This window comes from Ranitomeya variabilis, chromosome 3 (genome assembly GCF_051348905.1).
Source record: "Ranitomeya variabilis isolate aRanVar5 chromosome 3, aRanVar5.hap1, whole genome shotgun sequence".
In the NCBI taxonomy this organism is placed as follows: Eukaryota; Metazoa; Chordata; class Amphibia; order Anura; family Dendrobatidae; genus Ranitomeya; species Ranitomeya variabilis.
The window spans coordinates 55,739,461-55,754,942 of NC_135234.1; the positions used below are offsets into that span (position 1 = coordinate 55,739,461).

At 41.6% G+C, this 15,482-nt stretch overlaps 1 protein-coding gene across 5 annotated transcripts in view; it reads right to left on the bottom strand.

Moving 5' to 3' along the window:
• ROBO1 (roundabout guidance receptor 1) overlaps positions 1-15,482 on the bottom strand; it is a 1,469,611-nt gene that overhangs the window by 428,718 nt on the left and 1,025,411 nt on the right. Inside the window, exon 1 of one of the 5 annotated variants that reach the window (XM_077294070.1) lies at positions 4,228-5,223. The exons of the other annotated variants lie outside the window; for them this stretch is intronic. Within the exon in view, the coding sequence (XP_077150185.1) occupies positions 4,228-4,285 (58 nt within the window). The 5' untranslated portion in view covers positions 4,286-5,223. Of the gene's footprint in view, positions 1-4,227; positions 5,224-15,482 lie in introns of those variants that run through there. 5 annotated transcript variants of the gene reach the window in all.

The window sequence follows — 15,482 nt, forward strand, 5'->3', positions numbered from 1 at the left end:
ATGAATGCCCTGTCCCATAAGAGGTGGACAATATCAGCCTGCAAAGAGAACCTTGATGAGAAGATACAATGGGGCCGGGTCCAGATCACGAAAATATCTCAAAACTGGGGACCCATAGCTACAGTGATAATCACAAACGCAGTAGATATAACATATCACATGGCGGAATATTCCGCACTGCCAAGTAGTGACACTTAGGATCTGCAGGAGGGCCAACTTTCCACTCAATTACAAACCCTTGGCTTCTCCTCAATGGTCATTCGTCTACTTAATGCCACAAAATTGTGCTCAATTATATGACATATTATTATACCAAACATAAAATCTCCAAATAAAATGTTTAGAATAGATAATAGCACTACATTAGGTGTATTTGGTGGCCATTCGGGTGGTGAGGATGGAAGCTCTGCTATTACAAGCCTTAGGCTGGGTTCACATTGCGTCTTTGGCGTCCGTTAGACGGACTACGTTACACCGCGGCATAACGCCGCCATTAATTCTTATGGAGGACTCATTGCTAGCGCACGACCACAATGTGCCGTCATTGAGTGGCGGACCCTGGGACGCGGCTGCAGCGTTTCCGGGCCCGTCACTGCTAGCGCAGATAGAACATCTGCTAGCTCTATCTGCGATAGCGCGCTGACATATCGGCACTTGCGTTAACAGCAGCCTGTTAACCCATGTGTTGAACGGGCTGCTGTTAACGCAATGTGAACCTGGCCTTAAAGATAATCTTACACTCTGAGTATCTAAATCTCATTATATCGGTCTGATTTCTAATTTCTATCTACAGTATATATCTGTCCATCTAGAGCTGCGTTCCCATGATGAGATTTTGGTCATTTTCTGCACCATTTTTAAGTAAAATTAGTTACCTGCATTTTTTTTTTTTAAATAAGCAGAGCGAAAAACTCAACAAAAACTCATCGCGGGAATGTAGCCTTAAAGGGAACATGTCACCCCAAAATGGAAGGTGAGCTAAGCCCACGGGCATCAGGGGCTTATGTACAGCATTCTGTAATGCTATAGATAAGCCCCCGATGTATCCTGAAAGATGAGAAAAAGAGGTTAGATTATACTCACCCAGGGGCGATATGATCCGATGGGCGTCGCAGTCCTGGTCCTCCCATCTTCTTACGATGACGTCCTCTTCTTGTCTTCACGCTGCGGCTCCGGCGCAGGCCTACTTTATCTTCCCTGTTGAGAGCAGAGCAAAGTACTGCAGTGCGCAGGCGCCGGGACAGGTCAGAGAGGCCCGGCGCCTGTGCACTGCAGTACTTTGCTCTACCCTTAACAGGGAAGACAAAGTACACCTGCGCCACAGCCGCAGCGTGAAGACAAGAAGAGGATGTTATTGTAAGAAGATGGGAGGACCAGGACTGCGACGCCCATCGGATCATATCGCCCCTGGGTGAGTATAATCTAACCTCTTTTTCTCATCTTTCCTGTTACATCGGGGGCTTATCTATAGCATTACAGAATGCTGTAGATCAGCCCCTGATGCCGGTGGACTCAGCTCAACTTCCATTTTGGGAGTGACAGGTTCCCTTTAAGATTTGGCACCAGGTACCAAGAAGCCAACTCCCTACAAGCCAACAATTTCCCAAACCAGAACACACAATATATTATTTAACGCTGGAAGTAGAATGCTCGAAACTCCAGAAAACCAAAAGATGATCTGTCCGAAATCATTCCAAAACATGGACTAAACTATGCTAAACTTTTCCTACTTCTTAAAGTTTACACTGAGACGGGAAAGGAAACCACCCAGTATACACTCCATATTGTTACTCGGGGAACATACCCTCAGCCTTTATTTTTTTCAATACATTCTGCACCAAGTACTAAACTTCTAGAGTGGGGGGTTGGTTTCCTGTTGCCCCCTTCTGATGAGCTCTAATTACAACCTTGGGCTACAACAGACACTACAGAGGGATAGCTTGTTGCTTAAAACGTGTCCCTGCTGTTGGAGTAACAATAGGACATGTCCAGGTCGTCTATTGGATACCACTTAGCTACAAGATTCCCCCCCTCCTCCACCCCTCAAAAAAACAAAAAAAAGAAACAATAAAAAACCCTTCAACTATTCCAGGGCGGCCCTGCCTGCTCAGAAGGCAATCACTCCTCCTAACTGAACCTGATCTTCTGTAATAATCAGACTAATTTCTAACATGTGTAAGAGAACGAATCATCTGACCTCAAGCCAGAAATATCTCAGCTCCTCGTGGTCCTCGCAGTCATAGAATCATAGAAGTCCATTGCACCAGTACCAGCTCCAGTTCCAGATCCAGTACCCACATCAGTACCAGCTCCAGTATCTGCTCCAGTACCAGCTCCAGTACCCATACCAGTACCAGCTCCAGTACCAGCTCCAGTATCTGCTCCAGTACCAGCCCCAGTACCAGACCCAGTACCCACATCAGTACCAGCTCCAGTACCAGCTCCAGTATCTGCTCCAGTACCAGCTCCAGTACCCACATCAGTACCAGCTCCAGTATCTGCTCCAGTACCAGCTCCAGTACCCACATCAGTACCAGCTCCAGTACCAGCTCCAGTATCTGCTCCAGTACCAGCTCCAGTACCCATACCAGTACCAGCTCCAGTACCAGCTCCAGTACCAGCCCCAGTACCAGCCCCAGTACCCACATCAGTACCAGCTCCAGTACCAGCTCCAGTATCTGCTCCAGTACCAGCTCCAGTACCCACATCAGTACCAGCTCCAGTACCAGCTCCAGTACACATACCAGTACCAGCTCCAGTACTAGCTCCAGTATCTGCTCCAGTACCAGCTTTAGTACCAGCTCCAGTACCCACATCAGTACCAGCTCCAGTACCCACATCAGTACCAGCTCCAGTACCAGATCCAGTACCCACATCAGTACCAGCTCCAGTACCAGCTCCAGTACCCACATCAGTACCAGCTCCAGTACCAGCTCCAGTACCCACATCAGTACCAGCTCCAGTACCAGCTCCAGTACCCACATCAGTACCAGCTCCAGTAGCAGCTCCAGTACCCAAATCAGTACCAGCTCCAGTACCATCAGTACCAGCTCCAGTACCAGCTCCAGTACCCACATCAGTACCAGCTCCAGTACCAGCTCCAGTACTAGCTCCAGTATCTTCTCCAGTACCCGCTCCAGTACCAGCTCCAGTATCTGCTCTAGTACCCACTTCAGTATCAGCTCCAGTACCATCTCCCCTCCCGTATCTGCTCTAGTACCAGCTCCAGTACCCGCTCCAGTATCTGCTTCAGTACAAGCTCCAGTACCAGCTCCAGTATCTGCTCTAGTACCCACTCCAGTACCAGCTCCAGTACCATCTCCAGTACCATCTCCCATATCTGCTCTAGTACCAGCTCTAGTACCAGCTCCAGTACCAGCTCCAGCACCCGCTCCAGTATCTGCTTCAGTACAAGCTCCAGTACCCACACCAGTACCCGCTTCAGTACCAGCTCCAGTATCTGCTCTAGTACCAGCTCCAGTACCAGCTCCAGTATCTGCTTCAGTACCCGCTCTTATTCTCACCTGAAGTTATGCATGGTATCATGTGTATATATACTTATCGATTTGTCTGTCTAGGTATCTATCTATATGTATACATACATACATACACACACATATATATATTTGTATATATACATATACAAATATATACACACTAACACATATACATATATACACGCACGCACGCACGCACGCACACACGCATATATATATATATATACACACAAATATATACACACATATACACAAAGCACAGAGGTGCGGTTAGTTTTGGTAAGCCACCCCACCTAGCAGGAGAGTTGTGTCCAGTGGGTGACGATGCCCGGTGCCCCTGACTGAGGTGGGATCATCTCATTAATGCCCGGGGTCTGAACAGGTAATTACGCTGATTATAGGATTATCACACTGACATCAATGCTCCAGGGAACATGAGCCATAGCGCATTCATAGCACCTTGCTAAAAGTTTGGAGGCTTTAGCTTGTCAATTGGCCGCTCTCCCTCCCCTCTGGTGTGAATTTAATGATCTGAGAAAGTCATTTGTCAATCCTAGGGCTGCTGCAGAACCTCTTTGAGAAAAGAACAAAGTACAGCCCAGGACAGTAAACGAATTCCATTAGCCCCTAGATGGCAATGGTGACATTGCTGCTTCCATGATGGATCCCTGTCTATAAGCATATAGAAAGGAGTGACAGAAATAAAGAGTACACCCCCCAAGCGTCCTACCTGAGGAGATGCATACCGATCCACACAGCAGGCAAAAGTAAGAAAATGCCGCAATCATTGTCGCCCAGGACCCGCAGATAGTGATCGCATACCATAAAAAAAACCCCAAAATTCCTTCTGCAAGAATTGTAAATCCAGTCAGCTTAATATAAGCCAGATCCCAGTGTGATGGCAGCGGGTGCTGAGGAGGGAGAGGGGCACTCCAGTCTGGGGGGCACAGGCAGGTACTCCACAAATCCGGGAATCCCAGCAGATGGAGCGATGTGCAGAGACCCCCACTCCTGGGAGGCAGCAAGGACCCAACTGGTGGAGACCCTCAGCCAGGGAGCAGAGTGTGGAGACCCTCAGCCAGGGAGCAGAGTGTGGAGACCCTCAGCCAGGGAGCAGAGTGTGGAGACCCTCAGCCAGGGAGCAGAGTGTGGAGACCCTCAGCCAGGGAGCAGAGTGTGGAGACCCTCAGCCAGGGAGCAGAGTGTGGAGATCCTCAGCCAAGGACCGAACTGCTGGAGACCCTCAGCCAGGGAGCAGAGTGTGGAGACCCTCAGCACTGCTGGGACTGAGAGCTGCTCGGGACATCACTGGGGCAGGCTGCCATCCCTCAGACCCCACACTCCAGGCTGATCCCACAACTTCTGCGCTGCACCTAGTGCTCCCGAGGCGGCGATCACAGGAGGAGGCAGTGATCACAGGAGGGGATGCCCGGTCCGCCCGGTCTCGCTGCTCTTAGCTGGCTTGTTGGAGAGAAGTTTGTGGCGTCCTGTGTTTATCCCTCCTGTCTCCTGCTCGGACCGGAGCAGATCCCCACTTCATTCTAACCATGCGATGCAACTCTGCTTAAAGGGGCCGCCTACAAGGCTCCTGCTCTTTTGTTGTTGATACACATGTAGCTCAGGAGCGGAGATTCAGGCTCGTTGCTGCCATCTGCCGGTCGTACAAGCGCATTGCAGGTCATTCAAAAATACTTTTGCATTCATCTCTTCATGAATATACATTGTTTCTATCATTATCATCAAGTTTAGAGTGATCAAACACAATAATTCTTAATGACATAGTATTATTATAAAATAATTATTATTACTAATAAATCATTATTATTGCCATCATTATCATTGTTATTAATAATATTACTAAATAAGTATTATTGACATTATTATTAATATCATTAATATTAATCATTATTATAATTGTGATTATTATTGTTATTATTACTAAACAATTAGTATTGATATTATCGTCATTACATAATAATCATTATTATTGTTATTATTATGTAATGATAATAATATCAATACTAATTATTTAATACTACTACTACTACTACTACTACTACTACTAGTAATGATAACAATTTATTATTATAGGCAGTGACCTTAAATTAAAAGTGTTGCTTTTCTGGAATAGTACTTTAACAATAATATTAATAATAATAACAGCAATAATAATATTAATTATTTATTATTAATATTATAATAATCATTATTTAAATTATTATTATTATTGGTATATTAATAATAACAGCAACAATATTTTTAATTATTACTAACATAATATTATTAATAATAATAATAATATTAATATTTATAATTATTATTATTCATAAAATACCACTCCAGAAAAGCGCTTCTAATGTAAGGTCCCTTCCTCCAATCTCACACATTTCCACCGCCGTCTTCAACTTCCATTGCCCATCAGTCTGTGACCTGCCGGGTGGCCCCAGTGTTCGCTGGAGGCCACTTTTCAATGCAAGTCTCTGAGAGCCTCGCTCTGGCCTAGTCCTGGCTCTCATAGACTTACATTGAGCGGTTACATTGAGCGGTGGTGACGGTCACGTCTGACTTCCAGCCAGTCAGAAGCTGCTTCCACAAGATGGTGTCACAGAATCATAAAAGGTGAAGACAGCGGTGGGGAAGTATAAGTCTACGGTCAGAGTTCTTAGATTAGCAGCAACACTCCAGCGCCTAAAAAAATTAATATGTCTGTGCTTTTTAAAGTCAAACAACAAAATAAAGTCACAGTGACATATTCAGTTTTGATCGTTGTCACGGATCAAAATTACCCAGCAAGGTCTATGGGTCTGGGAAAATCACAGATAAAGCTCTGATGGTCACACTGACCAAACACTGATGAAGCTCGGATCCAAAACATGTCTGAGTGAGGCCTTAGTCCGTTACACTATTATTACCTAATATTTAAATAAAAAAATAAAGAAAAATGATAGAATACAAGTGTGTGCTCGTATATTACTATCATGGTGTCTGGTTAAGGCCCTATATTCTTTAATATCGAAAGAATCAGTCCATCCCAGAGCGGTAAACATGTTCGCATATTATTCTCTATCATCCCAAGGAGAATATGTAATCCGATTACTAAGTGTAACTGATCATTAAGTGATTGATCTAAACTCTTATCTTTATATACCCTGCATAATATAATTCCCAAGGTTCTATTACTGTGATCGTCGGGTATTTCAGCGCCTGTATGGCCGACTTACTAAAGAAAAACTGCCAGGAACTTTCTACTATGTAAAACATTAGTATTAGGTTGAGGCTTTACAGTGAAAATTGCATTTTGGAAATGTAATCATGAACCCCACTGGGGACAGAGACTGGTGTAAATGATCAATATGTGCACCGATCTGTGGATGAGCCGCATATAATTAACAGAAATACTGAATATATTATGTGCTGACACCAGTTAAGAGAAATGACCCATCTTTTATTTTGGTTGCCTGTCAAATGAAATCTGGTAAACATTAATGGCATTAGATGCCTCACCATACGTCAATTAGTGTTTATATTTGATATTGTTGGGTAATTTAATCTATTCACTGTTTTATTATTATATTGCTGCTCCTAAATAAAACTGAGGAAAAAATCTGACATTTTTTTCTTTGTGTAGTCAGAATCCCTTTTGTGTACAGTGGTTTGTTCCAGATTGTAGGAAGGGATGTGCTGAATGTTGTGGAACAGACCACTCCACAAAACTTTTGCAGGGGTTCTGACTACATGAAGAGACAGTTGGTGCCTAAAGGTTTTTTTTTTAATAAAGCGACAACAATTATTTAAACTCAATAAGGTGCCCATAAGTGTAAGAAAACACTCATTTGGTCAACAGCTATTCTTCCTTATTTCCAAGGAGAGCAAAATACTTGGGCATCCAGAAATATGACAGCCTGACTATTCTTTCCCTCTTCATCTGCATTTTCAGAAGGCTTAGGATAACCCCTACACACATTAAGTGGTTGGCCGAACATGCAAAAACTGCTCTATTCACTTAGAGATTCATTATGGAATTCATGTTAGACTATATATGATGCTCAATTACTATTTGCCCATAAATAATAAATGCATGATCCTAATAAATAAAAATAAATGAAAGACAACTTCAGTTTACTTCCTTACATATGTAGCAAGTGTTAAATGAATGGTCAGTCGACTACACCTACATTCAGTGTGCTGAACATTCGTTAGACAATCTGCACTATTTGTATAATATGCAAATGGCCTCTTCGGAGAAAAAGAGAACTGGACCTCTTCACCATTTATTGGCACTAGCAATACTAAAAGTCAATAGCGACCCTTTAACAATCTTTGCGACATGACTTAGGATGAGAAGCCAAGCCACAAACTTCATTTAAGGACATGTGTTTCGGAATGTTTGACCCTCATCAGTGCAAAGCAGGAGATCTGATTTGGCTGAGTGGGAAGCCTCTACTGGGGGTCTAATGGCTAACATTTCTCCTTGTGGAAACTGCCATGCAATGCTCCTCAGGGAATTTAAATATGCAAAAACCTCTTCAGAGAGGCTTTCCAATCAAGTCAGACCGCTAGTCAAGTCTCCTTGTGGAGAGTTCCAAGTCCACGTAAGGAGACTTATAAGCCATGCAATGCTCCTCAGTAAATTTAAATATGCAAAAGCCTCTTCAGAGAGGCTTTCCAATCAAGTCAGACCTCCTGCACACTAAGTATACTGGCTATATCTGTCATCCATGAACAGGGTCACTGGTGTGATGATTAGTGTGGATATAGGCAAATATATAAATTGATATGTAGATGAGAAGGTTCTTACACCTGTACGATTGCATAGTCATACTCAGAAGGATGAGGTAAAACAATATATCGGGAACCTTCGGTACAGAAACAGGGAATCTTAGAGAATTGATATGGTATACGTGTTTAATGAAGACGGCAAATGAATTACAGATTATCTGTCATTTCAAATATGTAAATTGGTCACCATCACCATCAATAGTGGGTGCTAAAAAAATCCTTATCATCCTGCCAAGTGGGTGCCATGAACCAACACTCTGCAGAAAACTCCAAGGTAAACTATATGATACATTATAATGTAAACTTTTTATATGGATCCTCTAAGCAGTAAGGCACTGACTATGGCTTTATGTTGATGATTCTTTCCATGTCTATAGGTTCTGGCCATAAGTCACGTTTTACGGTCCTACATCCATTATTAGTAACTGCATTGAATAATTTGTCTGGGAATCTACTGGTTCTTCATCTTGACTGTTCATGCTTTTGACCCAATTAGATGAAGAGCAGGTTGGGATCTAAGGATATGTATAGCGAATCTTCATCAAGATCAAGAATTTGTTCTTACTAGATAATAGATGTTATGAAGCACGGAGATGCCTCGTGGAGTCAGGCTCTGATTAAACCAAGTGGGGACTGTATAGAGCAGCGTATTCTTTGCCTTCAGGCTTATGACCTTGGTCTATGACAGTTACTGCGCATTCGATATAAGATGTCACAGTGATTAAGCTTCTTGATTTCTTCATTGATTGATTTATGGTGACAAATGGTTTACCAATAAAACTATGGAGAAAAATTTGATAAATCACTGACAGAGACCACCTCTGAGGCATTACCTCGGGATGCACATTGAGATTTTCAAGTTTGACAGTTTCTTGACAGTAGAATTGTCTATATGACCATATTATCTAAATGTTTTAGAAAAATATTACATTTGATTCAATAAAGGAAATTTTGGAATGAAGAATACATGATAATTGTCAGACAATGACACAATGATCATGTTCTCCAGAAGTTTTCTACCCATGTGTTTGCCGAGACAAATCTAACTACTTCTAAGCAATTGGAAGAGCCATACATACAATAGTAATATAGTTCATACAAGAAGGGTTCCCATCCACTTAGCTCATCCTACACATCAATAGCTGCACAGCTACCTCTCCTACCCCTCCACACATCCGAACACTCAGGACACAGGAGAAAGCCACTGCCGGACACCCCTGACAGCAGCTTGTGTCCCAGAGAACAAAACTGCTCCAGTGATTGAATTCAACCTAAATTATCACTATTGAAAATCATATTAAAATCCTTTTAGACTATAGATGGAGAGAAGAAATAGATCCTTTCACTAATTAGTTATGAGCGTTGCATTTAGGAATATATGAACAAGTCCAGGATAATATTCAATACTTTAAACGGTAAAGAATCTCTTCTTGTTTTGGAAAAATTGTCAAGATCACCAAAATCACTACAAAAGTCAACTGTGCATGAAGACTACGAGTCCATTTATACAGACGGACTGGCGGCACAATACGACTACCAATCAGTAAACTTTTATCGATTGGCAGTCGTCTGAATGTCTGTTTACACAGGCAGACCAAAGTAAACGATGTGCAGCTGAGACAGCTATACCAGACCTATCTGTACACATAGCTGCCATTGTTCATGGCAGTGCGAGTCATGTTCACACAGGACCATGCTGCACCCCTGAGAACGATAATCTTTTATGCTGTATAGAAGATCATATTTCACCCGATGAAAGAACGCTTTGCTCATTAATTGGATGATCAGCAATGGTTTTTCACAATTATCTAAATGCCCCTTAAAAGGTAACCATAGACCTGTAATAATCAGCATACGAAAAGTTTTCTCTCTGATCATCACCCTCCATTCATATACATGTATGCTACTATGCACCTGTCCCAGCTTTGGCACTGCGCTGTGCTTCCTTCTCCTATGGCCGCTTTCCTTTGTTGTGATCCACACTTGACAGGTTGCCCAACAAACTCCAATGACGTCATCATTACCCAAAGCTATATAATGCTGACTTTCTGTGTGTCTAAGCTAATGATCAGGTAGCATATGCTTCAGAGGTGGCCTCACCACTTTTCCCAGGTTGCTAGCTTCTCTGTAAGCTCATGTGGTCTTTGCAACCTGCATCTATTTCCTGGGTCAGACCTGCTGATCAACCCTTTGACTGCTGTAAGCATGACAAACTGCTATCTGACCTTGTTAACACAACAAAAGTTCCTCCATTAGACTGTATCCTTTCCATATACTGCCAGCGGCTACTCATTAGGACCAACCCTGCATCTGGTATAAGACTTATGAAATTGTTTCTGAACGTGTTCAGATCCTGAAATAATCCACACGCCCGACTCTGTGCCTTCAGACGTGTCCTGCTCTGCTCATTTATCTGCCATCTTTTTCTATGTTGTTTCAAGAAGCTTCTGGCAAGCCCAGCCCACTGGAACATGTGTTCACCTTGACCTGTGGCTTACTGAATCCACTTCAACAGATGAGATGCATGCTCAGTTGGGCCAAGCATGACTTTGCCTTTGATGAGGAGAGGAGTAATGCCAGGTGCTCACAATCCAGAAACTGGCAGCGCCTCAGACGCATAGGAAGTTCTCTATGTTCAAACTGCTGCTGTCTATTGAACGCAGGTCAATCCGCATGTGTTCACCCAACCGTGCGGATTCACCGCGTTCAATACATTCTATTGGTGAAATTGATATGCTATGGTCTGGACAGACACGTCGCATCTCTGCCTCTGTGGATGGGCCGGGCTTATTTCTTGAAATCCCACCCACTATGTAATATATGACCGCTGCGGGTTTAACGCTGCATAAGTACGCAGCATCAAACCCGCAGTGATTACTGATTGCATGCACATACCCTCAGCTGATGCCAGTCTTTGCCGATTACAACTTAGCTCCTGGGAGAACAAACTGATCGGTTGTTAATATCAAAGACCCTCATACGCATAGATAGTTTGCCAATCTTGCCAATATTGGGGCGTTCAACCAGATTGTCAATTGTATGCAAAAAAACAACTATAAGATGAAAAATCCCAAAACAGCATCACGTTTTTCTACAGCCTGTGCATGTTGTTTTGCAGATCAGCCTAATTTAGGATACCAGTCATGTTTTTTTTTCTAACTCTGCACAAACTTCCAAAGTGGATCTGTCACCAGATTTCACAATATAAACTGCATACCTTGTTTAGTAGATCCTGACGAGACCGGTGAACTTACTTTAAAAAACTCATGCCCAAATGTCTGGATAATTGTGAAATTAAAATTAGAATTTTAATAGTTCAGATAGTGCCGGCCTCATGAAATGCCAATTTTAATTTTGGACAAGTATCCAAGAAATATTGTTTCTTCTTGTGGAGATCGACATGCTAAGCATGCCGAGATGAGGAGACTTAAAGCCGCAATGCTCCTCTGGGAAATATGCTAATTATGCAAATTGTCTCTTCAGAGAGGAAGAGAGCTAGAACTCTAGTGCCACCTATTGGAAGGTAGCGATCCAACAAGTCAATGTCGACCCTTTAACGAGCCTTGTCACATGACTTAGGATAAAGTTCTAGCTCTCTTCCACTCTGATGAGACAATTTGCATAATTAGCAATTTTGGACAAGGAAACTTTAAAACAAAAGAGTATAAAGTCATTCTGAAATAGAGTTTTTTCAGTAATCACACTTATTCTATTATATTTTTCACTTTGCATTGTGAAATTTGGAGACCTATTCTCCTCTAAACTGATCAGAAATTAAAATTGGGTTTATTGTATAAATTTGCAAAAACAGAGTAACATAAATGGCCTACTATAGAAAAATGAATTCTTCCATATATCCCTTATCAAGACCAGTGATTGTACTGATAAGCAGAATAGGGGAAATAAAACAATGGCACTTATGTAGCCAATCAACTTTTTTCATGAGACCAGTTGAAACCTTTAAATTCATTTAACTAATTAAAATAATTTTATTACCAGAAATTGACATTTATTTATTTATTTTTTTAACCAGAAACAGCGCCACTCTTATTTATGGGCTGTATCTACTATTGCAGCATGTTACTCACCTGAACAGGACTAAGCTGCAATACCAGACATATCCATGGTCAAGAGTGGCACTGTTTCTGAAATAAAAAAAAGAAGAAAATGGACTCTATTTCTAATCTCATTACCATTAGAGTGGTTTTATATGTCAATATTCATGTGTTTTGTCCATCAGGAAACTGTTCCTTAATATGACTCTAACAAATTATTCCAGTTTTAGAGTGAGACATCAGTGGAAATGGAAACTTTGTAGATATTTTGTGCTTCATTTTTCAGATTAATAGCGATTTTATCTACCAGGCTGGGTACATGTGTGCATGTATCAAATATCAAATAGAATTAGCATATACAGAGGACGCCATGCAGAGATCAAGAGAACGCACTGTCTCTATCCACAACCATGGGCATCCTTCCTGAATAATTTAATGATAAACACATCAACATCTTGGAAAAGTGAGAGTCTGAAAACACGCAGCAGCTTTATAGACGCCCAGATCTCAGGATCACAGGGAGATCAAAGTTAGAATAAAGTCTGTGATTTACCAATAGTTTTTCTAGTGCATTTTACTGATTATCAGACCTAATATTTCTGTATTCACTAATATCTCAAGTGAATAAATCATTTAGAAAAAAATTGTTATTAGCTTTACTAGCATTGAGTTGCATTTATCATGTCTCCATGGCCATCTGTCTCCCAAATTAGTAGTTAGGCTATAATTAAAACCAAAAGCAGCTCTATATAGCAAGAAGTCTGGGGGTTTTGCTTGCTGTGCTTTGCATATGCAAATAAGGCAGGACTAGTCCGGCAAGGCGTGACTTCATCCAGGCCTGTCCTCAAATCCTCTAGTTTTAATTAATTTCTAGTATAGTTATCCCTCTATATAATTCAGGTTAGGGTAGGAATATTGGAAATCCTGAGAATGCGCCCAGTGTCTTTCTTGCCCTTCAATCCGACCATGACGGGCAGTATCAGACTGGGCCCCACATTTCAGCTACATGCAAATGTGACATTATCATCAATCGCAAAGTCATATAACAATGAACTGGGCAGATTGTTAAATGAATAAGTTGCCGCCTCTATCTGTACATAGTGATTCAGGTACATAGTGCCAAGTACTGCTCATATAACAGGGTGGTGGCCTTCTCCTGCACAGGGGCCCACCGGAGGATTTTTCTGTTCTCCAGTGGGACAGTCCAAGATTAAAGACAGGGATCATATACCCGATGTCAATCACATCCAAGTAGGCATGATTAGAGGATCTGAAGTTGAACTAGCCTAGAGGATAGGAAGCAATAATATTGTCTCATTTTCATAGGCCAAGCTGACGATTAAAATTTCTTTAAAAAAATAGAAACATCTGTGGCACATAAAAGACTTTTTGTGTAAAAAAAAAATTATCCCTTATCTTATGGATGACTTACTGATCACTGAAGGGTCTGAGTCAGGACGTCAGTGATCCCAACAACAGGGCTTTGGATCCCAGGTATCAGGCTGTCTTTGGGGCAGAAATATGTGTATGATGTACTGTGGTGTTTTTCAGCAGTCCCATAGACAATGAATAGGCTGGAGGATGAGCATTTGTAGAGTAGGCTGACAAAGGGTTGTAACTAAGCTACGTCAGAACTGGGAGATCAGAAATAGGAGCAGAATTAGAAGGCTGATGCATGGTCAAAAGTGGGCGAAAAGGAATACAAACAGGCTAAGTAAAGCTGAAAACACAGGTCTAAACCAGAGCAAGTTTATCTATAACTGGCAGTGGATAGCGGGATTTCAGGAGCTTAAATAGCTTGCAATTCCACCAAGGCTAAGCAGCATGGAGCAAACACTAAGATAAGTTATCTTCTGGGTTCCTAACCTGCATGGTTCTACAAGCCCCAGAAAACACAAGACTAGCATTGATGACCTGTATTGCCCTCAGTGACCAGTAGAAGCAGAAGCAAGAAGGACGGGCACCAACACCGACATCATAGCAGGCATGACATCCAGTTATCTCAGAATATTGGTTAATATCGGTTAATTGTGCATTGTTGAGACATTTATTCACTGTCGTTTATAGAAGTCTACTAATCTAACACGTTCTCTCATGGACCCAGAACCCATCCTCCACTTCACTTTACACTGCTGTGTTTTCATAAAAGATAGAAAAATGGAAAGAAAAGAAAACCCTTCTAACCTATCTCCGTCCTTAAACGTCATTCTTTATAAAATAAAGAAGCCATGGAACCAGCTGCTTTAAAAGGCAAAGTAAGGCATGCAAAATGCAATTACTACAGTGTACTTTATCGCTGCCATGAAAGGCCGGCCAGGTTTATTACAAATACATAGAGATCAGCCTTCTATTAGTAGAAATATAGGCAGAAGGTTTCGGTGACCTGCGCGCAGCCCCTTTTTTATGCCTGCCATTGAGCTCTGCATACAAAGTCAATGTTTTAAAATACAATTGTATTCTAGATCAAACCTCATTCACCTTCCACAAAGATGACATGAACTCTATAGAGTGTAGTAGATGTCATGATTGTTTATTCAGGAAATTGCATGTAGAGCTTGTGCCGGCTACGTCTCCCACCAGTGTCTGAAAGTGACATGCAAACAATAGGGAGCTCTCCTGGGTTTTTAAAATATTAATTCTCTTATTTCTTTATAAGAAAAACAAAGGGAAAATCCATTTTAACATTGATGTGAGGTTCTTGTACTTTCCTTTGTACCCGGGTGGAAACTCAATACATTATTCTTTCAGTGGAGTTGCACTGATGGCGACTTTTACATTTGGTATGCATCATAAGAGGTGGAAAAAAGGATACGAATAACTAAAATATTATGCTAATTATGCACCTGTCGGATGGAGACATAATGATCCATTTATTGTAGTTTCAATTATACTTAAAAAATAATAAAATAAACAAAAATCTATACACTTTTTATTATTTGTTTTAATACTTTTTAATATTGCATTATTTTTATCTAATAATTACATATTTACTAATTGTATTGTATACCCTGAAAGACTTTGCAAAATTCTTTGGACACCTAACGTTTGGTTCTGTCAGATATCCTGATTAGGGTTGAGCGACTTTTATTTTTATAGGATCGGGTCGGGTTTCACGAAACCTGACTTTCTCAAAAGTCGGGTCGAGTGAAAT